We start from the raw sequence: 25,617 nt of genomic DNA on the forward strand, positions 1-25,617 counted from the left end.
CCCTCTAGTGGTCCTGGTGGTGGTTCTGCCACTCAGTTTTTGAAACGAGTGTATCTTGTAAACTAGAATGAGTTATTTGACGTGCAATATATGATTTTGGGTTAGGAGAAGCTAAGCTATCCAAATAACCTGGTTATTTTGTGAGATTCCATATGGTTAATGGTCAAAAAATCATTTTATTTATATATTTACTATTTATAATAAAATTTAGTTTAATTATTGTTCTTCATCATTTAAACTTTAGGATTTATGTCTAATATAAAATCACCTAAAAATATTTGAAGAATAAGGTGGTGGAAGGTGAAATTTTTGAAGGAGATGGGTTGAAAAGAGATGTAAATGAGGAAAGGGGAGTGTAGGGCCGTATAAGGGGTATTTCATTGCATGTTCTGGATCCCTTTGTGATCTAGAAATCCATCAATTGATGACCTAGATCGCCAAGATTATTCAGGAGCTTCTTTACTTAGTTGGGACTAAATTTGGCGAAGATCTTTACTCAGTTTGAACTACAAAGTTCAACGTTTAGGTCGTCTTGGCCTTATTAGCTATTTGCGCCAAGTCCCACTGTACTATGATCGAGTCGACCTCAAGTCGACTTGATTTGTTATCCTTGGTCAGAGGTGACTTAGGTCATTGCACATGATCTAAGTCCCCCAGTTATAAACCTTCGACTAAACTACTGTGTTTGGTCTCGCCTATCAGTGAAACTTTGGGATCCTAATGATCGTTTCTAAATTCCATCACCCCCTTCCTAAGTTAGAGTGCGTCAGAGTGCATCATGTTACCTATAACCCAGGTCCAGTTTAATCCAAATCATGCTTTGATACCAACTTGTAACTCCCTGAATTTCGAGGGTCGAGCAAAGCTCTACTCCCGAGATCCAGCACATCACTTATGCAACATGGATAATGATGTTCAGATTTTATCCATATTAATGAGTTGAACATGAGTGAGATTATATCAAAACAGCATATCCTACTCTAAACATAATTAAATTAAGCAAGCGGAAGACTGAAGCATATGTATTTAAATATGAAAGTGTTTCACAACCTCCGAAGTATGAGTATGTAACCGGGCGGAATATATACATGTATTGTTTCAAAAGATACAAAATGAGGAAATGTAAGATGTTCAACTAAGTCAATATCCCTGTCGTCCCTGTGTATCGGTATGAGGTCTACATAGACCCACACGAGAGCTAAACGTAGGAAAACTCTTTCTCATCTATGAAGTCCTGCTCCGTCACATAGACTTTATCAACACCTGCACTAAACAAAAGTCTGGTTGGTGTTTTAAAACACCGTCCTAGGGTGGGAGTGAGTGATCAACACAGTGGTACTATAAGGCAAAGGTTAACATGTTATCAAGTCTATCAAGCAGTAATGATAAGGCAATATAACAATCACTTCCTAACTACTCTTGTTAATGCAAGAATGGAGTGCAAGTAATGATGTATGCCCTCTCACAAAGCTCCCTCAAAAATGACTCTAACAACCAATTTCGCACTTGTCAACACTCCCTAAAGTGCACCTTCCTCGCCAAAAGCACATCCTAACTAATGCAATGCGATGCATGACCGTGTTAGCCGAGTACTTAATTAAGCTTATTTATATAGTAGGTTTGGGAAGCTAAGGTACCTCCCTTTATATCATTAACCCAAACCGAAGGATCCCTCTAGGGTCGTCAATCCTATGTAATCACATACGATAGGCAAGTTGTAGGGCATCACTCATAATAAAAAGCAGTCGATAGGCAAGTTCAAAGTTTATACTCGCGGTCACTATGGGGTGGCTAATCACCTCGGCATAGGCCGACAACTCGAACACGGTGTCCCATATCACCAGGTCCGACTCACGAGTCTAAGTTGTTCACTAGTCCTACGGAGAGGCTCGTCGCCCCAGCGTAAGCCGACAGCTCGACCACGGTGTCCCAGCTCATGAGTATTAGAGGATCGTGGTACCATGGTTAAAGTGGGCCTTTACAATGGTAAGGGTACCTTAGATTCAAGCAGTAATGTCCATACATGGAAAGCACATAATAGTTCAATCGATTTATTAGGCAGGTTCGATTGGTACGAGCACACGCTGACTTAATCGACATGTAGAGCATAAGCACCCCTTTTGGCCTAACCACTGTCGACAGTCATTGTGTGACCCGGATTCGTCAAACATATCCAATGTGGTGAGACTAATTTGGTCACCCAAACAAGACTGTTACCGATTGCCTGTACTACATTGTAGCCCGAATCTTACTCAACTACAATATGTAGACAATGATAATCATGTCCACATTCAACAACCAATCTAAATAAATTCCTCATTTGAGCATTTCATCAAACACATTGATCACATCACCTAAGACTTCCATTTTATTCATAAATCGCGTAGAGGCAAATAAGATTACATGAAGGAAACCATACGTATGAATAAGGTAATTGAGAATCCCATCTCAATACCCTTAATAAATATAAATCATCAATAATTTCTCATTCAGACAATTTATCAAACACTTAAGTCACACTTCACCAAAAATATATAGAATAGATTAGTTACGACATATATTATGATAATTCCTTACACAAAGAGGTCATCATGTATATGATAGCCATGAATCCTAGATTAGTAGTAATGGCAAGTACAAATCACGTTTACATGTTCATTCAAACATATCAACAAACGCATAGGATGCATTTTTATTCAACATAGTTCATACATGTAAAATATATCAAAATCGGTGTGTCTAAGACGATATGGTAGCAATCAAGTCAGACATAAATCATTAGCTGACATTGAAAGTATTAAAAACCATAACCTAAACATTTATAGTCTGCACCTTTCATCGGAATACTCGATTCAGACTTGGTTCAAATTCTACGTTCTCGAAAACAGAACGTCGGATACCTAAATGGTGAAATCTGTTAGCTAGGTTGACAAACGACCATTCTGAATCTTAACTACGGTGTTAGGGTTTGGATTTCTTAATCAAATCGTAGCTGAACCGATGGTGTAGCGAAATACGAAGGTAATTCAGTGTGTGGAGTTGTGGGAGAGAAACACTGCAATAATCTCCCAAGTTTCTCTTCTCTCCTTAATCTTTTCTCTTCCTTTCTCTCTTCTCTCTCCTAGGGTTTGGAGAAATTCGTATGAGAGAGAGATGGGGTGATATAAGGGCTATATATAAGCCCAGAAGTGATACAAATGGCCTCAGAGTCATGGTATACTTAGTTTATATCCAAAGGGCGATTGTTTCTAACAAACGGGGCTCACAAGGAGGCCCACTACTCACCTACATCATAGGGGAAGTTCCCTGACAATGGATCTATGCCAAGATGTGATTTCGGCGCGATTGGATAGGCTGATCGACCGTGGAGGACCCGTGTCAGATCAACGGTCGTACTTACACGATCGGGATACGAATATGTGCAGGGAAATTTTCTTTTCCTATGAGTGAAGTTTGGTCAGAAACTGCGGTCCAAAATCCTCAATTTCGTGTGTGAGCAAATGGACCAATTCACTTAAGTTTCATTTCATTTTCTAAAAATATTTACGTTTCTCACACCTTTTGTTCAAGACTCAAGTTGTGCATTTCTGGACACCATTTGTGCTCGATTCTCGCAATGGTTGTCAAGCCCAGTAGGACGGACATAACTCTATAGTTTCGCAGTCATCGGACTCTCGACGTGCGGTCTAGGTCCGATATGGGGTTTCAATGTACTCCCGAGAGCGACAGGCGCTTGGGATTTTTCCTAGGTTTTTAAGGGATATTGAGTTAGTGGTATTAATGGTTTTGGGTCTTGCCATTTGTGGAAATGGTAGTTCGAGTTAAATCCACAAATTATTTATTTAGTACTTAATTAAATTCCACCTTAATTACGACAAGATGCGATCCTTAGATATTTCTGCCCGAGGTGATACTCGGGTCTTTGTACGAATTTTTTCGAGACGTTACAGGTTGGCATGAAGGGTTCGACCCCAACGATTCGATTACTCCTTCTATTCATGTTTCCGATTGGCAACGTCGCACCGATAAATTAGAGATAGGGTCCCATTGGGTGTTCCAAAAACCTTATTGGTGCTCGATTTTCGATCTTGATCATGTAACGCCCTGAAAATCGGGGGCCGAGCAGATACTCAGCTCCCGAGTTCCAACGCATCACTTATGCACACTGATAATGATGATTGAATGTTGTCCATACTAGTGCTTTAAACATGAATGAGATTATACCAAATCAGCATATCATACTCTAAAGGCAATTAAACTACGCTAGCGGAAGACTGCGATATGTATATAAACTGTATAAAAGTAATAGCAAGACCTCAGAGTATGAATGTCACTAGGTTAAATAATTACAAGTTTAGTTCCAAAATGTACAGAATAAGATAGTGTAATGTTCTCTCTCCAAAACCTTGTAGCCCCATCAGCACAACACCAGGTTTATATAAACCCGCCTGACAGCTGCATATAGGAGAACGCCTCCCCATCGTCCTCGAAGTCCAGCTCCACCTCGCAGGCATCACCATCACCTGCAGCTATGACAGGGTCTGGTTAGTGTTTAAAACACTCTCCCAGAACGTGGGAGTGAGTGATCAACTCAGTGGAGCCATAAAGCAAAGGTTAACATGCTGTCAATTCAATCAAGCAGTAATGATAAAGCAATACAATCAAACATCCCTAAGTACTGTAATTAATGCAAGAATGGTATGTAATAATGATGCATGCCTTCGCCTGCACTCCCTCTGCGATCTTCATCTCACGGTCGCGGCATGTCAGTCACTTCCTCAGTGCTCTACCCAATGCTAAACGGCACATGCAATGCGGTACACGAGTGTGATTACTAAGTTCTTATTAGGCCTTTTCATACAGCAGGATTGAGAAACTAAGGTACCTCCCTTATATCATTTACCAAATAATGATCCATTCTAGGGTCGTCAGTCCTAGGTAATCTCATACGATGTTGTGGTTACAGGTCGCTACAAAGGGCTCGTCACCTCGATGCATGCCTAGTTTATACTCTTGTTTACTACGGCAAGGCTCGTCACCTCAGCGCAGTCTTAGAGTATGCTTGAGGTCACTACGAATGACTCGTCACCTAGTCGTAGGCTGACAGCTCGAATACAGTGTCCTATACCACCGTATTCGGCTCACGAGTCTAGGTTGCTCACTGGTCACTACGGGGAGGCTCGTCGCCTAGTCGTAGGCCGACAGCTCGAATACAGTCTCCTATACCACCGTATTCGGCTCACGAGTCTGGGTTGCTCACTGGTCAGTACGGGGAGGCTCGTCATCCCAGCGTAGGCTGACAACACGACCACAGTGTCCCAAACCACCATGCTCGACTCATGAGTCTTAGCGGATCGAGGTACCAAGGTTAACGGGATTTCCACTGGTGAGTTTGGTACCTTAGGTTTAAGTAGTAGCGTCCATATATGGTGAAGATACATCGGGTCAATCGGGTTACTTGACGAGCTCGATTGGAACGAGTGCACCTCGAGTTTATCGACATGAAGTGCGTAAGCACTCCGTATGGCCTAACCACTGTCAACAACCAAAGTACGGCTTGGATTCATCGAACACGTCCTGCGTGGCGAAACAACCTCAGCCAACTGGTCAGAACCTGTTACCGATTGCCTGGACTATACCGTAGTCCCAAACACACCCAATTCCAATCAAGTACTCATATAACACAGTCAAGCAGTAATGAACAAATCATTCCAATCCTACAACCATTTGAGCATGTTATGAAATACAACATACACATGAATTCACACATATGCATTCCATGAGTAAAACAGACAATACAGTGTAAGTTGCATGGAGGGATTTATACACTCAGTTAAGGTAGTTGAGAATCTCATCTCAACACCCACATAAAGTTCAATTCACCAAATACTTACTCATACAAACATTTTTACAAACACTTAGACTACACGTTCCAACATACATGACGTATGTTGGCCGTAATATGTATTAGGGGAAATCCTTTCGCCAAGGAGTTGTCGCATATACAACAATCATATATTCACGATAATTAATCATGACAAGCACAAATCCAGATTCCATACGAATCCAGTCATTTCATCAAACACATGGAATACAATAAACTCAACATAGTTCATATATATCTGAAAAGGGAAACAAACGTCGCATTTGGCATATGAAATGGCACCCACGTCAGTTATAAATCATTAACCGACATTAAAAGCCTTGAAAGCCATAACCTAAACATTTATAGTCCGCACCTTACGCCGATAACCACTAAGTCTTTGTCTACGGCACCACAACAACCTATATCAGAGAATAGGTTAGCTATTTCATCTATTACACTAGTTGAAAACTCTAAAACAGGTTAGGGTTAGGATTCCTTACCCTAGTACGTTATCGAAAACGCTGGTATAGCAATACAGATGGGGTGGTTGAGTGCGTGGAGTAGCGGGATCGAATCCTAGGAAGAATCGCCAACTCACTCTCTCACTTTTTCTCTCTTTCCTTCTCTTTTCTTTCCTCTCTCTCTTAGGGTTCTCCAAATTTATATGGAATGAGAGAGAGAGGGTTTAAGGGGCTTAAATAGGCCTAAAACTGATGGGGATGACCTCAGGGCCATGATATACTTAGGTTATAGCTAAATAGTCAGCTGTTCCGGCTCAACGGAGCACTTCTGGAGGCTCCTTTTCTACGTGCGGCCGGACTTAAGCTCCCTGACATTGGATCTAGGTCAAGCTGAGTTTTCGGTCCGATCGGATTTACAGATCGACCGTGGCAGACCAGTTTTAGTTCGACGGTCACCGGTACTCGATTAGGGCCACAAGTGCACTAACATGGGTTGAAAATTTTCCCTGATCCGAGGGTGTAATTGGGTCAGATTCTGACGGTCTGAATCCTTATATTTGGACCTACAAGTGAACGACTCAGTTTACTTAAGTTTGAGTTTATTTCTTAAAGGTATTCACGTTTCTCACACACTTCGCTCCAGGCTCAAGTTGTGCGTTTCTGGATACTATTAGGACTTGATTTCCGGATGGTTGTCAAGTCCAACAAGGCAGTCATATTCGTATAGTTTCGTAGTTATCAGACTTTCGACGTGCGGTCCAGGTCCGATACGGAGTTTTGATGTGCTCTCGAGAGTAACCGGGTTTAGATATTAATTCTAGATTTCAGGGTAAAGTAGCGTCAATGATTCTACAAGTTTTGGGTCTTACAGATCATATTTAAAGTGATTAGTGCTAATTTCATAGATACTCTAGTTTAGCACTAGTTAATTCTCACCTAATTTCTAAAGGATTTGGTCCTGAGTGATTTCTGTCTGAGTTGATACTCGGGCTTTTGTACAGATTTTTCCGAGACATTACAGATCATCTGATAAGTGCGGGCATGCCATAATTAAATTTACAGATCAATTCAAACCAAACAACTATGACCTGAAGCACGGAGATAGGCAGATACATAGTATATGACCGAGATCGAGTGAGATCGGTCGCCTATTTAGCCAATCGCACAATATGTAAATATGATCAGGCGATATTCAAAGGGTAGGATTTGTCATCCGATGATGGGTTACACCTTTACCTTCGGTACGAAATGACTTTTCAATACAGTTAAGGGCCTGTTTGGTTTTCCATAATCCAAGTAAATCGCTGTAAAGAAGTAATTATTACATTTTTTCACTTGTTTGGAAATGAGTGAGTAATTTCACCTAGAAAATGGGTCCAAAAATGTTGACTTAAATCCGTGGGCTCCACTATAATGTATATAATATATCCGTGTGGTCCATCTGTTTTATTAGAATATTTTGAGGCTTGATTCGAAAAAATTAGGAAGATCTAATGTTCAATTGGCCCACATGAAAGGAAACAATGGACTTAATTTGTTCACCGTTGAAAGTTGATTCTTTTACTGGGCCCATATTGAGGTTTATTCACCATTTAACCCGTTCATATGGTCACGTGGACATGGATAAGTGAAAAATATAAATATAACCCCAATCTAAAATTTCTAAGGGCCTCAACAAGTTTTTAATGGTAGACATTCAATTCTTATAGATTTGTGTGGTGTCGTCCACTTGACCTTTGGATTTGCCTAATTTTTGGGCTCATGCCTTAAATTCATTTGGCATGATGAATGGGCGGTGTGGATAAGCCAAGCACATTATGGTGGGCCCCATATTTATTTTACGAATTCCTCGATTTAAGTGCTTAAAAAGTAACTGGTCAAGTCAGCATTGGGAAAGATGGATGTAATTACCTTGGTAAATAATGATTACTCATTTACAAGGTAATTACACTTGAGCCAAAAAACCAAACAGGTCCTAAAAGAAAAAAATAGGAAAGGAAACCTTACAGTCAGTCGCTATGAGCAGCTGCAAAACACCTTCCTAGATGGAGAAATGGATATAGCATATGAGCGTAAATCCAAATTACAACTAAGATTATCAGCTACTTGATTAACGCTACGATTACATTATGGAATGTAAACAACAGACGAAAAGTAAAAGAATTACACTAAGAAATGTAATTGATTGCTAGAAAAGTAAAGTGATTACACTAAAGATTGTAAATGACGGGTAATTAAAATGATAATTTAAATATATTAGGTTTGATTGGGTTGGTATGAGACAAATCTTTCTATTAAATTCCTTTGCTATTAATAACCTTAATTTAGCCATCTGAATGCTTCCCACGTTCTGACAATTACCGTAACCATTTAACACGTCTTAACTGTCCCCACTTCTACTCCTTCCATCTGTTTGTAATTGCTTCTACACAATTGTTCTTCAGTTGATCACTTAGCGGATGATGTGGCATTGCTCAATGTGCTCTAGTTGTATTATCATGGAATCCTTTTCATATACCCCAAAAATTTCCAAATACACCACACAAATCCATCCAGATCACATGTAACTCGCTCTGATTGGCTTTTGTAAGAATTGATGACAATGGGTATGAACAAGACCCAATTTGTGTTTTTTTAATTTACTTTGTTCGGTATTAGAAAACTTATGTGGGCTCATCATGATTTATGTGTTTTATTCAAGTTGCCTGTTTCTTTTCCCAACTCATTTTAGGGCATGATCCAAAAAAAGAGTTAGATCTAAATCTCAGGTGACCCGTATCACAGGAAACAACTGTTACCATCGTTAAAAACTTAGTTGAGTTCACTGTAATGTTTACTTGCCATAAAACCTATTGATTAGGTTAAAAAAGATCTAAATGAAGGAAAACACAAATATAAGCTTGATCCAAAACTTTTGTGGCCCAAGAAGTTTTTAATGATGGGCATTCAACTAATACTTTTCCCGTGGTGTGGTCCACTTGAGGTTTGGAGTTGCCTCATTTTTTGATAATGCCCTTAAATGAGTTGACAAGATGGACGGTTGGCATGGATGAGACATCATTATGGCCCCACAACACCGACCAGTACCAACGACTACACTGGAGGGGTCATTGCGAATTCGAGCCTTGTGTTTTTCCCTCATTCAGGTCGGAATCAACTTATGAACGGGTTGGATGACATATAAGTAGTGTTGAAAGCATCGATATCGCTATAAGTTTCGTTGGCTAGGGATATAGAAACAATATCGATATCATCGATAATATTGTTGATAACTAGAAATGCGGGGAAACATAATAAAAATGGTTGAATTTTTAGTGGAACTTAATGAGATGCTAAAATACATATTTGCATATTTATGAATAAAGAAATTACAAAAATACGCATACATAATAAGTTTCCATTTAATTGGGGGCATAAAAGCATGTGCCGTGTAATAAATCAGTATCCATCCCATCCATCCCATCTATCCATTCCTCCAACATTCCATCTAAACATCCATTGATTTTGCTAAGAAATCATTAACAACCAGAATGGGAACGAAAGATTGTGGCATCAATAATATCACACATGTTTGCAATAACGATAATATTGAGATATTATCAATATTATTAACGACAAATTGAACATTGCATATAACCATATGCCCATAAAAAAAATTTGAAATGATTTTTATTTATTTATATTTTTTATTTTTTATTTTAATTTTTAAATTTTTTTAAATAAACAAATTTTTGGTGATACCGATATGTTGACAATATTATGAAAATATCGGTGATAGACTTGTGATAAAAGCGTCACTTAGAATTTACATAGTACGTGACGTGTTGGCGATATTAATACATTGGTGATACATGTATTAAAGTCTCTTGATATACATTGATACGCCATTTCCTAATGACTAGAGCTTTTAAAGAAAGTAGTGATTTGATATGATATCAGACTAATTGGTCAAGTGTTTGAATTCCGAGAGCAGCAAATATGCTTCCTAATGCCGTGAGTTGTGAGTATCCCTCCACCTTCACCTTAGTATGCTCAGGCAAAGCGTTCACGATTAGATTATTAATGTCAATACCTCAAGTATTATGGTGGGTTTTGGGTGTCTTTATTCCCACCGTTTCCCCTCTTTGCTTCATACGTTCCTGAATAGAGTTTTACCCCACACGTGGGGGTGGGCTTAAGTTTTCAACGGTAGGCGTCTTTATTCCCACTGTTTCCTGTGTCATTGAGCTTGACCTTTAAATGTGCCACTTTTTTGGACTCATGTATTAAAATGAGCTCCAATGGACGGACTGGATATAAAACATATATCAAGGTGGGCCCCACATAGCATAGGGCTGCAAGAATCCTAGGCGTGGCATGCGTATAATAACCCCTGTTCCGTAAATCCTCTGATATCGCGATTCCTTTTCGACCGCTCCTGATAACAATTCTGCCGCTCAATTTTCAATAGGAAGAAGGAAAAGGTAGGAGTTTCGGGCGAAAACCCTTGCTATTATATAATGTGAGATGAGCATATGGAATCATAGATCTGTGCTCCTTTCTTGTGTTATTTGGATGGATTTTTACGTGTTGGATTTCTCTATCAAGTGTTTGAATGTAATGGGAATGAGCTGTTAAGAAAAAACCCTAAATGAGAGTTAGTCGCTTGTGATTCTGTTTTTGAATTTCTAAGGTTTGTTTGCTTTAATTGGTTATTGTTTTCAATGATTTGGTTCTAAGATTTCTTCTGCAAAATGTTATTATCTTTTGATTTTTCCCCTTCCCTGATCGCCTTACTGATTGTTGCTTGTTTGGATATTTTTTTGTCCTTTTTAACTACTTGTTGGGTTTAGGAATGAGCAGTATTGAAGATTTTAGTTCTTAAATAAAGTGATGAATATGTAGCTCCTGTTGGATATCGGCCTGTGGGGCCCACTGATTTGGGGGATTGCTGGATGAAGGCAGTCCATCTTCGGTTTTATGAAGGTTCATTCAAATCTTGTAGATACCTTTGGATCCTGTGGGTCCACCCATCCGGTCCATCAACTCCTAATCCATGACATCCATCCTATTCTCATTCGTCTTCTTCTTTGGGAATGGGTGTATTTGGGCATATACTAACAAAATTTTGGTTGCTGGGGCTTCCTAGATCATACTTAATATGCTCATGCATCAAGTGGGCTCCTTTTTCTCTGCCTTCTTTTTGCCTCAAATCACAAGTGCGATGAGAATGGAAGAATGCATCTTGTCCTCCTTGGGAACTGGGAACAACCGAAATGGCCCTTTCCATGCATGTATCACTCATGTGTGAATGGATTTTTCATTGGTTGAGCTGTGCTTTGTGGTTGCCTTACCTAATCACAATGGTTGGGTGATCTTAGCCATGAGTGGATTTTTTATTTTTATTTTTTGGGCAGCTAAATGCTGATCCTGCACTTGCCTTATTCTCTTTCTTTCTTTCTTTCATTCTTCTTCTTTTTCTAATCAGTGAAAAAGTGCTCCAAACAGTGGTTTGGATCATCCTACTCCTTTGACTAGTGGGTTTGAGCCATCAATAGTATGGTTCAACAGATGTACAGTCTGGATCTTGTACAATGTGTCTTTATGGACTATAGAGACTGAGTGGTCCATAATAATATTGATTCTTAGATATATCTGATAGCACTGGATTCTTTTTCCTTCATTTTCTAGCCTTTGTGTTGTTTTAAATTTTTTATCTTCTCCTTTGTGACTTATTTATGGAGTGAGTGGCGTTGAAGAAACTACATAAATTTTTTTTAGAGCGAATAAAAAGTTGGGAGGGCTACCAGTGGTTTGGAGTACAAATTGGGGTGTGATTGTTACACCATATCCACCATCCACATGTAAAATGATCCATACTGCCCAATTAGGTGGGTCCCATCATCGATCAATCACAACCTAGAACATGTATTCTCTCTTGGAGTACTAACTTTTCATCCTATGGCTTGTGAATGATGGTTAAAGCAAAATGCTTAGTCTTCAATAGGAAAATATGGTCAGCTTTGGCAAGCCTTTAGGCTCCTTCCATTCTTTTAATAAAAGCATACTTGCTATTGAAATAAACATAACAAATGGTGGTTAAGATTTTAGGTCAGTGCAATTCTTGGCCCATCTAGAGTGGGACCCATGGGTTAGGTAGTCCAGATCACTCTCTTCATGTGGCTTTGTGTAATGGTGGACATCAGAAGGAGGAGATTGGGTTATTTGTGCTGGAAGCTGTTTCCTTTTTATGACCTTTGCACGGGAAGGCTTTATCCCCTCTTTAATCTTCTGTTTTCATTCCCTTAATAAAGTTCTTCCTTGATAAAAAAGATGAAAACAAAAACATATTTTCCTAATAAATGTGGCCTCATAGAATTTTCTGAGTTTAAGAAAATGGATTTTGAGGAAATGGGAAATGATAATCTTAAATGGAGGATGTGTGTTGGCAGGCGGGATGGGGGGTGTCAAGTGTTTGAATTTATCTTGCAACATCATATTTTTCCATATTTATTTGTTTTTTTTTGATGTATATTACCAAGCTTTTTCATTGCAATGACATCTGTTATCCATTCTTTTGATAGATATGAAAAGTAAAAATAGGACTTCCAGTAAATATGACTAAACAACAGGCATGCAACCAAATGTCCACATTGTAGTGGTCGATATGGGCATATCATATTTGTATTGGCTAATTCCAATACTTGAAATGAGGGTGAAACAATCCGATCCAAACATCGGTGGTCGTATTAGCTTGTATTAGTCAACATGGGTAGTATCGGTTCCGATACACCAACAAGTATTGGTTGCATGTCGAAACAAATATAAAGAACCGTTTCATTTTTTCAATGTTTCTCTTGTTTTTCCCCTTTATTTTAACTTTATAAGAAGCCAAAAAAATTCATTTTTGGCTAAATTTAGGCTTATTTTGGAGATTAGTGCTCCAGATTTGAGCAGGATTCAACGAATCAAAGCTAAGCGGACCACTTTAAGGAATATTTTGGTAGTTAAGTAATTACTAGGGGATATAGAACATGCAATGCACATAGGGGAGAGAGAGAGAGAGAGAGAGAGAGAGAGAGAGAGAGAGAGAGAGAGAGAGAGAGAGAGAGCAACACGTCCTCATTTTTCTAGCGATGTGGCCGCTCGAGTCTTGGATCTGCCTCGGTTTTGGCCGATGTCTGAACATGAGGTGTTGTAACAAATGTATGGAGTGGATTTTATAAAGTCATCACAATAGGACCCATAGAAGACCCCCCTTAATACTACGTTCCATGCCCTTGAAAAGAGGAAAAGTTGGAGTGAGCTACTCACGTGAAATGTTTGAGAAGATAAAAATGCACTCCATTGAAGGACTAGAGACATCTCAAAACTACTTGTTCATGCCCCTCCCCACGACCAATTTTAGGGATAAAATTGGTCCAAAGGTACTCACTTTATATAGTAGAGAGCTTTTTTTTTTTTTTTTGTGAACCCATGTGTGTATCTCTTAAATTTAATGGAGTCCTGGACCCTAAATTCTAAGTGTTAAGTATATAGTGAAAATTCTTGATGCTTTGTACTTCATAAATTCAGCTGACATAACAAATGAGCAGTGTGGATAAGTCACATACATCATGATGGGCCCCACATTGATTTCATAAAATTCTCAATTTCAGTGTTAAAAAAGCAAGTTGTCACATCTGCATTGGGAAAAATGCAGTAATTACGTAGGTAAATAATTATGACCTATTTACATGGTAATTACAATTGAGCTGAAAAATCAAACATGCCCTTAAGTTCGATGACTGTGCAACTTAGGGGCTGTTTGTATTGGTGGAAATAAAAAAGTAACTTAGGAAATAAAATTGATTTCCTTAGATGTGACAGTTTCTCGCGTTTGCAAAAGATAGGAGTATTGAAGAAATCAGTTTCCTTTTCCTCATATTTCATCAGATTTCCTTTATCAAGGGTCCCTTCCTTTTCCACTCTCAGACATAAACAAAAGGAATCCTTTTCCTTATCCATAGTTTTTCTTAGATGTGGCGTTTTCCTTTCCTCATCTACAGTTTGGTTTTCACCAATCCAAACAGGCCCTTAGGTCCTTTCCCATTCTAGAATGTGAACCTGGCACTCTGTAATACATCACTAGACCCAGTGGACTTGACCCTCAGTAGAGCGTCACTAAAAGGCACCTTACCAATGGTGCACTGTCGTGCACAGTCTTCCCCACATTGGGACTGCTTAAAATAGAAGTATCATCTAATACTTGCATGTTGTTGTGTCAAATGCATTTTTTGAAAAGAAAAAAAAAGTATTTGACAAATGCATAGCCTTTTTGTCAAATAAACAAACTTAGGTATCAATTTACTTTTACAAACCAACCCCCAGTTCTTGCAAATAGGATGCTATTTCTTGTAAAGTTGTACGCGCTCACTCCAAACAGACTGCACGCCGTACGGTTAATACAACATACCCCACAAAGATCTACATAGGATTATATGATGATCACCCACACATTGCGCATAATATAACACATTGACAATTGTTTTACGCCAATTTTCCCTTTTAATCCAGGGTGATGGAATTAATGGCTTGTGGTATGCCTTAGAGGGAAATATAATTTCCCCCACCCAAAACAGTCTGCACATCATACGGTTAATGCAACATACCGCAGAAAGATCTCCATATGATTATGGGATCATCTCCATACCCCCCTTCACACACACACATTCGTTACTAAATACCGTTATGGTTGAACCATCAGCCGTTATGCTGGCCATATATTGTTACTAAATACTTGGTCCAAATCGTAGGGCCCATAGTAGATGGAGGATAACTAAAAATTCACACTCATTAAACAATTCTAATCATCTAACTGGCAGTAATTAGGATTAGTTGAACTAGTTCTTAGATCTGTGCATGATACATTGGTCCATCAGTGACATTTATTCCTATATTTATCTTATTAACTGTCAATTGTAGGGCACACAGGCTGAAGGGTTAACATGGTCCTATTCAGAAGATTTTTAGGGTGCAATCTATGCACTGGGCAGGACACAGCAGACAAATGTTTTGGATTGTCAAACGATGATCCCACTTTTCCGAATTGAAAACTATACGCTGTCTGAAGAGATGAGTTTGCATCACCGAACCTTGGCCAAATTCTGTGGGCCAGCTAATGACTAGGTTGGCCTGGTTTTTTGGTCTAGTTGAATATCATAATGGGCCCTGCCTGATGAATGTCTCATATATCAGTCCTATGTGCCATGTTGGCATGGGTGTCACAATTTTTGCTGCATGATTCTTCTAATTAGGTGCCGCTCCTGCGTCAAATCATACCTCAGATTTGCACTCCTGCTCCTGCTCCTGTTTAGTTGCTTATGCTTGCTAACATTTTGAAACAGGCACTTACATGAATCTATTTCTGATTCAGTTCACACTTCATGTAACTATAACCATGATTCACTTCTTTAATCTTTCTTTGTATGAATGCCTACTGGTTTGAGAAGCTTGTCCTCAACACAAGTCATCATTCCATGGAATTACACTCTTACCATTGAAAGATGGTAAATGGATTCTTTCTGTGGATTGTTTCCAAAGAAAATTTTCTTTCAATGGTTTATGATTTCATGTACGGGAGTTTGCTTTCCAGAAGTAGTCTTCTGCATGAAGTCAGTGAGTTGAGATTAGGCATTTGGATGATGCCTTGTCGATGAATCCCTAGTTTTGGGCAAACTTACTTCCATAAAAATGTGGAAGCTGGTGTCTCACTAAAAAGACATTATGTCTATTTCCATGGACGAAGACTTCTGTCTCTCTTGCACTCGCATGCAATGGGTCTTACATGGGTCTCCCTCCCTCCCTCTCTCTCCACATTCTTTGGGTGCCCCTACCCTATGATGGATGGTCACCATATAAATGATAGGATGTTTAGGCTCTTCATATCAAAGTTCTTTTTAAGGGGGATAGACAATAAAGGTGGGTCTCATATGATTAGTGGTCCAAATCAATGAACATACCTTTTCTTGTATAACCAATATGAATTGTTCATGTTTATGGCCATTGATTGGATGGTTAAGATTACTAGATTGAAATGATTCTTCATGGGGAATGGGAAATGGAAGGTGGGTCATATGTGATGGATGGTTCAGATAATTTGTCGGACCTGTTATAATATTATCAATGTGGATCATCCATTTTCCTAATCATTGATCGGATGGTTAGGACTTGGGATCATCTAATCAAAGTGATTTTTGGAGTGGGACAAATGATGGAGGTGGGCGCCACATGATGGTGCTTCATATCCATGATTAGATCTTTTCTAGTTTAATCAATATGGATCATCCATTTCCCTAAGTGATCAAAGTTGAGCCCCACTTGATGGATGGTCCAAATCAATGAGATTTGAACTTATCTAGTATAATTTATAGGGGAGTTTTTGATACTCTGGCTACGTATGATGCTAGCTACGTGCAGATGCTTCGAAATAGTACACACGGCATGCATCGACTCATATTAAATGGGCTAAATTGAGGAACACATCGTCGCCCAGTTACAGTCCAAAAGATTAGTTTGTTTGCACAATATCAACGTCTGATTTGTGGACACTTATTGTTGAAATAAGACCCTTAGGTATCTCTTCATTTTAAACCATCCAATTTATGTTCGAAAATATGATAGTAATAATCCAAAAAGCATATTTTTAGTTTAAACCGTCCAATTTATGTTTGAAATATGATAGTAATAATCTAATAAGTGTAATTTTTAGCTTATGATACGTCATACATCTAAACTTGTATGCATAAATTGGATGGTTTAATTTGAAGTAAGTGTATTCCACATATGCAATTTCTAAGTGCTTGCATATCATATCATATCCATCATACTCTCCTAGATTATCAAAGTTCTCTTCTAATTTATATGGTCATCCATTTCCATAGCCATTGATCAAATGATTTGGATCGTTTGACCAAAGTGGTTGTTTGAGAGGGATGTGCCATCCAACAGGCGCCCGGCGTGATGGATGGTCTAGATGATGATTAGATCTTTTTTAGAGTAAACTGTGGACTGCTCATTTTCCAAGACATGAATTGCATGGTTAGGATTGTTCAATTAGGGAGACTTTTGGAGGGACGATGATTGGAGGTGGCCAGGTTGGCCCTACAAGGTGGGTAACTCGATGGTCCATATCAATAATTAAACATTTTCTAGTATAATAAATATGGACTATCTATTTTTCTAGTCAGTGATCAATGATGAGACCTTTTTCTATATGGCCATCTTCTCGTTGTTGATTGGATCAACTTGGTCCACCTGATGAGTGGTCCTTACCAGATTTTGTGATGGATGCTTCACATCGAATCCCATCCATATGGGCTATATATTTTTCTAGTCATTGATCGGACGATTAGGATCAATCATCCAATGGAAGTGACTTTCACAGGGATGGACAATTGGATATGGGGCCCATTGATGGATGATCCGGATCAGTGATGAGACCTTTTTCTATATGGCCATGTTCTCGTTGTTGATTGGATCAACTTGGTCCACCTGATGAGTGGCCCCTTACCAGATTTTGTGATGGATGCTTCACATCGAATCCCATCCATTACATTGCGAAATGTGCACCAGTGACGAACTCTTATGTTTGTGAAACAATCTAGCATCTCTAGAAGTAAGATGAGTTCTTTGATCTTGACATCCAAACCAACAACTTGACTTCTATGGAACCCCAAGATTTTTCAAGCTAGCGGCATATACACTTCTACGAAGTCATCCTCCAGGTAACTGAAGTTCCATGGAAGATGACTTCCCCTAGGATCCCTACTTACCATGCATCCAAATGACACATAAGGGCCTCATGCAGACTAGTAAGTTGAAGGATTTGGGGCCTTTATGGTTACCCAAAGTGTGCCATTTGGACACCCTCATTCCGATACTGGCACATGTCCATGATTTGTTAACCACCATTGGCACCAATTCTAATAAAAACAAATACAAGGTTGTCCAAAAAAGTAGCCATTACCTTGGACAAGGTAATCTAGATGAAAAGTTAGTTTTAGCCTTTATTCCATAAGCTACACGAATAAGTAGACACATGCCAACATGCCATGTGAGATTGCTCACCTTTAAGCACCTTACATGTCACACATCCCACCTTCAAAAGTCCCACGTGCCCACATGAGCCAATACCCATGTGTTCATGCACCACATGTGCCATCCTACATCTTCAAGCACCACATACATCTTCGACCAACCCACATGTGCTACATGTGCTAGTATCAATCTACAAGCATCCGCATGTCCAATGTGCCATTGCCAAATGTTTACAAGAGCCACATATGCTTGTCAGTCCATCCTTATTCTGGGTGTTTGACAAGCAACAGTCGGTACAACGTAATAATCTATCCATGCGAGCCTATCTAGATTGGCCTTCACTGGATAGATGTGTCCATAATAGCCTACTGAACAGAACATTGATCTAAACCAACGGGCGCTTTGTATTTTTATCTATTTATTTTGGTGTTTGTTCAAGAGTGGATGAGAGTGGTTCATTCGAGAAAGAGGTTTGTTGTTTTGTCGGTAATTAATCCTACGGTTAGTGTATGGGTTTCTAATTTTTTTCCCCTTTTCTTCTTTTCATGTTCTTCTGATTCTTTTATTGTTTCCTAGAGATAACTGGGGAATGTGTTTCTGAAGAAATGAGTTATTTAGTTGATGGGATCTTGGCAAGTGGTATGGTGATTTGGAATGGAGACATTCTGATTGGATAGCTTTTTGCGTGGTAGTAGTGGAAATCAGTATTTTCTTTTTTGAGGGGAAAAGCTGGGGGTTGGATTTGGACTCATGGAGGTGGTTTGGGTGCATGGTTGTATTTTGGACAGGAGAAGCTGGGACGGTTGTTGTTGGTGGTGTTGCAGATCTGTGTTGGTTGGTGTGATAAAAGAGAAGTTTAAAGATGAGTCGGAACAGTGGAAGCCCTCTGAGAGATCGCAGGATCCGCACTGAGCGTTTCTCATACCGCGACGCACCTTACAGGAGAGAGTCACACCAGCATTTCAGGTTTTCTGGTTCTATCTGCTTGTATCCCTTGTTGACATTTTCTTTTGCTTGCGAAAGAAAGTGTTTGGAGTACTGGGGCATTCAATTTCAAATTGGTTGTTTTTGTTGCATGATACAATTAGTGAGATCTGAATTTTCCTGGCCTCTTTCCGACTGTGACAACCATTTCACAAATATATGCTTGCCTTCCATGTGAATTGGTTTATACAGAGATATGTAGTTCCACAGAGTTGCGTTCTTTGTCATTGACTCATCATTACATGTTTTCTACCTGATATAGGCAATTGTCCCTAGGATTTGGAAAATAAGTCCTTGCTATGGAAATCAGTTGCAGTTCATGTCTACCCATTTACATCCCATTTCTTCATTGAAAGTTCCAAGCACATTTCAGGGGGGAGACTACATTAATATGTCAGACTTCATATCCCTGCAAGTAGGTCCTGTAGATTTTGTATTTGCCTTATTTCTCTTTAACTGGGGAGACACTACAGTAATGTCTTTGCTCAATAGCCATGGCATGCTCGTTTCAACAATATTGACCCCACATATTTCTCCAAGTTTTCTATTCAAAATACATTTTGGTCCTTTTCATGTACTCAATATTTTACAGCCCCTCTGAAAAAGGATCACACAATTTACTGATTCCTTGTGTTGGTAATAAGTTTCTCAAGCATTTTTAGAAGAATACAGGAAAATGTGTTAATAGGTACTGTTAGTTTCAGCCTTGTAAAACTCTATATGGACTTTGTGACGGTTCTTTTCATGCCACTACTATCTTCCTTTCGAATTTCTCTTGCATCTAACCATAGTTTATGTTGACTTAAAATTTTCAGGAGTTGTGTATTTGTGGGATGAGAATGAAACATGTAGAGATTGCATTTCCTTTGCTTGTTTAACATATATACAGTATTTTTGCCCCTTAAAGATGAATTTATTGACAACAACTTTCTTCACAGTTGCGCTATCATGGATTATGAATATGTAGTTTTGATTTGTCATTTATGTTGTAAATCCACAAGCAACATGTTCTGATTCGATTTGGGCCTCCTCTAATTGGACCTCTCTCTCTCTCTCTCTCTCACACACACACAATAAATTAAGTGGCGTGTGTGGGCATGTCGTATTTTTTATCCCATCCTTTGTCAGGGAGAGAATAATTGGGAATTTTAGTAGACACAAATGTGATAGATCTGATCTTGTAAGGCTGTGATAGATGTTGCTGAGCCCAAGAATGTGTCATATGGCCTTGATTCATGTATTCATCCCTTATTTCTCATTGACTTCACTCTGAGTGGTAGGAGCCTGTGAAGGATGCAGGAGAAACCATGGGCTTGTTATTTCTGGCTTCCCTATCAATTAAATGTGATTTTTTAATTTTTTAATTTTTATTATAAAATTGGTAATTTGGAAACCTCCTGATGATAGTGTTAGGGGAAGCCATTTGATGTTTTTTGGGGTGATCATATTTAAACAAATTGATAGCAGTTATTCCATTTTGTCAGTGGAACTTCCCTCCAACTTCTATTCAACCAGATAATCGTTCCTTCTTTGTGATCCATGTGGTTTACAAAATTTTGCTATTCATGGCATATTACAGCATTTTTTTATGTGGTTCTTTTGTTCCTTCAATGCTGAAATTTAAATGTCTAATATGTGCGATTATATGCAATTCCATGGTAGATAGCTTGCCTTATTATAGAATTGGTTGCTTGGTAAGACAGGCTGATTCTATTGCAATAGCCAATTAGTGTAGGAGAGATTTAGAAGAAACAGAAGATGATATAATCAAAGGAGGAAGAAAAGTGGATTCTTAAATCCCATGCACGTACACTGAAACTTAGCATATAAACTAAAAATTGCCTTCATAAACAAAAATGAGAGGATCATGTCTTTACATTCACATGCCCCCATATTCTCCCATATAGTGTATGTCCATACTAGTTTAAACTTTTTTATCTAATTTCCTCTCCTACCACAATTTGAAGTTCTGAGTTAAGGGCTTTGTAAATTAGCCCAAACTAATTGTAAGACCTTAAAAAAAAACCAAGATTCAGCTAAGATGAGCTTGTAGTAAAACCCAATGCTAATAGTAAGATCATTTTTTTTTTTTTGCTGAGATTTAGCTAGCCTATAGGCTCATGGAAACCCATAATCTAAAAATAGAATTAGAAATGAATTCCAATCCATTTTTTTTTTCTGTACAAAATTTGGTAAACTCTAGAACTTCTAGAACATTCCCATGATTCCAAGGTCTTGGACACCTCTTGAACTTGTGTTCATGGCCCCATTTTGGATCCACACATATGGGACACACCATAGGTGACATCACCACCTTTGGCCCACAGTGTTGTTTTATTTTCCGCGCTATGGGTAGGGCTGAAAGTTGGGCGGGTTCAACCCGACTGACCCATGACTAACCCAACATTGGGTTGGGCTTGGGCAGGATGTATCGGGTTTGGTCTCGGGCTTGGGCCATACAAACACCAACTTGATAAAACTTGGGTTGGGCTCGAGTTGCTCGACCCAACCCGAACTTGATTGATATATAAGTTCCTTATAAATTAACTATAATTGAGTGTGGATTGTCTATGTTGAAGGCACATGAAATTCCAATGCCGCCGAGTTTCATTGGTCCACGTCATTTACGATGACTCAAGCTAACAAGATACACCGGATTTCTCTCTCCCAAATAGATTGCTTGATACACAATACGACTTTTGAAGGAGTAGTCTTATATTTTACCTTGTTTGTTTAGAAAAAATGAGCTCCTTTACGATAAATAACTACATATATAATAAATAAAATTATAGGTACAAAAAATAAGACGTGTATTGAAAATATAATAGACTAATGTAATAACGAAAATATTAGCATATATCTCCCCTACCAACCTGGCCAACCCGACCGAGCCCGCTTGGGTTGAGAATTCCCAACCTGAGGTTGGGTTGGGTTAGGGTTGAGGTATAGGAACCTTGGGTTGGGCTAGGGTTGAGCACCAACCCGACCCAATCTGCCCGACTTTTAGCCCTAACTATGGGTTGTAAAATCAAGTGGGGTTCACTTGTACGACATTAGCTCCTCATCAAAAAGAACTTAACTTCTTGAGCTTACTTCATCATTGATCTCCATAGCTCTCTATTATCATTCTTTTGTAGCTCTTCTTCACGTATCCAGTTACCCTTCTTTCTGCGGCTTCCCCTTCTATTGAAATAGATCAATGTAGCTTTGACTAATGGTTGCTTGTACTTCAAATTGATTGATTAAGCACACATTCAACTTCTTCATTCAGCTTCCCAAGAATGACCTCTTATTTTTGTATGAATGGTGCAAAAATTTACTTTATACTAAAGTAAAAATACATCGAAGAATTTGGAAGGAGTTTCCAATACATAGTAAAGATCTAGAGACACCCTTTTTGAGAAAGACGATGACTTTTAAAACAAGTGAAACAACATTACAGAAGATTCAAAGAGGGCCCACAGTGAGTCACCCTCACTTTGCTCCATCTTTAGCCAATCTGTTAGCCACCCGATTGGCTTCTTTTGGTACCAAAGAACATTTACCTTCTAAAGAATCAATAAGTGTATCAATTGGGATGGAAGGTCGTATTTCTTCAGCACATTTCAATGTGCTTTTCAGCTGCCCCTTGAAAGGCTATGTCAAGGGGTCTTCGGTAGGGAAGGTCTGAGCAAGCTTATAGAATCAGTATGGAAAGGGTTGCATTGGTTTTGCTTTGCAAAGTGGACACTCTCCATAAAGTATCTTTTTAAAAAAAAAAAAAAAAACCCGAAGGATGAAATGAAATATATTAAAAGGCAAGAAGCGAAACCAAAACACAACAGAAGAAAAGAATAAACAAATCAAAACAAAAGAAACCTCAAAACAGCTATACAACTCGAAACTGATCTACTAGAAATCAGTTAAATCCAAGGATGGAAGAAGTGGTTGAATTGTCTAAGAGATTTAGACCATTCACCCACTCCAGAAGATTCCCGATTAACTGATTTGAAACAGAAGAAGAGGAGGAAGGGAGATATTGAAAGCAATGATTGTTTCTCTCTCCAAGGGGCTTAGAGGGTAGCCATAACCACTAACTTCCAAATGATCTTGGAATTCTTGTCGAGGACTTGGCTGTTCCAAGCGAAAAGGAGAGAGGGGACCGAATCAGGCATCACCATGGTGTGCCGTAAAGGCCATTACGTAAAGGTAACGGTGGCAATAGTTACATGTTATGGGGTTGTAACGGCTGTAACAGCCGTTATGGAAAAAAATGACATGTAATTGCTGTTAACAGCATGTTATGCCCCCTATAAAGGCCATAGCAGGCCCGTAATTGTTTGTTATGGGGCAAATATAAGTTTTCCATACTTTTTAATCAACATTATGGGGCAAATACAGGTTATTCATGCTGTCGAATGGGACTTTCTCCAATACATGCTGTCTCGCATGGGTTTCGGTGATAAGTGGAAAGGGTGGATACGGGAATGCGTGGGATCAGCCCACTTCTCTGTTCTTCTTAACGGCTCTCCAAAAGGCTTTTTCAAAAGTTCCAAGGGGCTTCGTCAAGGTGACCCATTGTCCCCTTTTCCATTCCTTATTGTTGGGGAGCCCTATCTAGAATGCTTATTAGAGGCTAGGAAGAAGGCATCCTTTGCAGAATCAGAATAAAGGGCATGGAAAATCTGATTTCCCATATCCAATTCTCAGACGATACTCTGTTATTCAGCGAAGCTAGCGAGGACAGGGTAAGTAACATGCGCACAACAATCAGATGCTTTGAGGCAGTTTCCGGGCTGAAAGTGAACATGGCAAAAACCAAACTGTACGGGGTTAATATGGAGCAATCGAAGATAAATCTTCTTGCAGAATTCTTTAACTGCTCCCCTGGTTCCTTTTCGACTTCTTTTGTGGGCCTACCACTGTGTATCAATAAGCCACCAATCTCGCTCTGGGACAAAGTTGTTGACAGATTTGACAAATATCTGGCTCGCCGGAAATGCAGATACCTATTGTACGGTGGTCGGTGTGGCTCTTATAAAATCAGCCCTCTCAAACCTTCCTCTATATTTCATGTCCCTCTTCTCTTGCCCTGCCTCAATCCTAGCCATCCTGGAAAAATGCAGACGCGACTTTCTATGGCATGGTAAAGAAGAGAAAAGAAAACTCCATTTGGTTGAATGGAAGGAAGTATGCAAGCGCACCCAAGAAGCAGTAGGAATCAAAAGCCTTAAATCCATGAACTAGGCTCTTCTAGGCAAGTGCGTTTGGAGACTTGGAGTCGAAAAAGGAAGTCTGTGGAACAGGTTAATCAAATGCAAATACGGTAGTTCAATGGGAGACTGGTGGACTAAGGAATTATCATCTTACAAGGCCTCGGCCCTCTAGAGAGGGTATTCTATACATGAAAAAAGAGGTGCTTATCACTTTCAAAATTGCCAACGGTGAAAACGTCAAATTTTGGCTTCATCCTTGGCTGGGAGATTTTCCTATCTAAGAAGAATTCCCAAACATTTTTCGTATAGCTCCTAACCAAGCCATCTCTGTTGCAAACTGTCTCTCCTATTCTGCTGGAAATATAGTCTGGAATTTGGTTTGCAGAAGAAACCTTCAGGACTGGGAAACTAAAGAATATGCGGCACTCCTAGAACGTCTCTCCATGGCTAAGCCAGATTCGGGGATGGAAGATAAGCTGATTTGGAAGGCAGAGAAATCAGGATCAAGTCATTCTACAAACAGTTGGACAACAACCCTCTCCTCGATGATCAAATCATGACTAATCATTTATGGAAATATTCGACTCCTCCAAAGATCGCTTTCTTTGGATGGTTAGTTGGAAAGAATAGGGTGCTTACAGTCGATAACTTGAGAAAGAAAGGGACGATTCTCCCAAGCATCCGCATATGCTGCATGGCGAACGAAGAGACGACTGACCATCTATTTGTCCACTGTCCTTTCATCAATTAGATTTGGCCTTCAATCTTAAATCCTTTCGGTATCAAGTGGTGTCTTTCGGACTCTTCTGGCCGGCTATTAAAGGCGTGGCATGGAGTGCGTCTTGGAAAACACAAAACTCCTATATGGTGATTAGCCCTCTTAGCTGTTTGGTGGACCGTTTGGGAAGAAAGAAACGACAGATGTTTCAGAAACGAATCAAATTTTGTGGAGGTTTCCATGCGAAGAGTTAACCAGCTAATCATTGAATGGGCTTTGAATAATACTCCCTAAAGGGCTGTAATCTCTACTTCCTAGGAGCTTAGTTCTCATCGC

General features: G+C 39.3%; 1 protein-coding gene across 1 annotated transcript in view; it reads left to right on the forward strand.

The window, feature by feature from the left end:
• The first annotated feature begins 10,975 nt into the window (after nt 1-10,975).
• Nucleotides 10,976-25,617, forward strand: part of LOC131230389 (zinc finger protein GIS2-like) — a 36,796-nt gene continuing 22,154 nt past the window's right edge. Inside the window, exons 1-2 of the mRNA XM_058226289.1 lie at nt 10,976-10,999; nt 19,173-19,350. Coding sequence (XP_058082272.1) covers nt 19,247-19,350 — 104 coding nt within the window. The 5' untranslated portion in view covers nt 10,976-10,999; nt 19,173-19,246. The remainder of the gene's footprint in view (nt 11,000-19,172; nt 19,351-25,617) is intronic.

This window comes from Magnolia sinica, chromosome 17 (assembly GCF_029962835.1).
Source record: "Magnolia sinica isolate HGM2019 chromosome 17, MsV1, whole genome shotgun sequence".
NCBI lineage: Eukaryota > Viridiplantae > Streptophyta > Magnoliopsida > Magnoliales > Magnoliaceae > Magnolia > Magnolia sinica.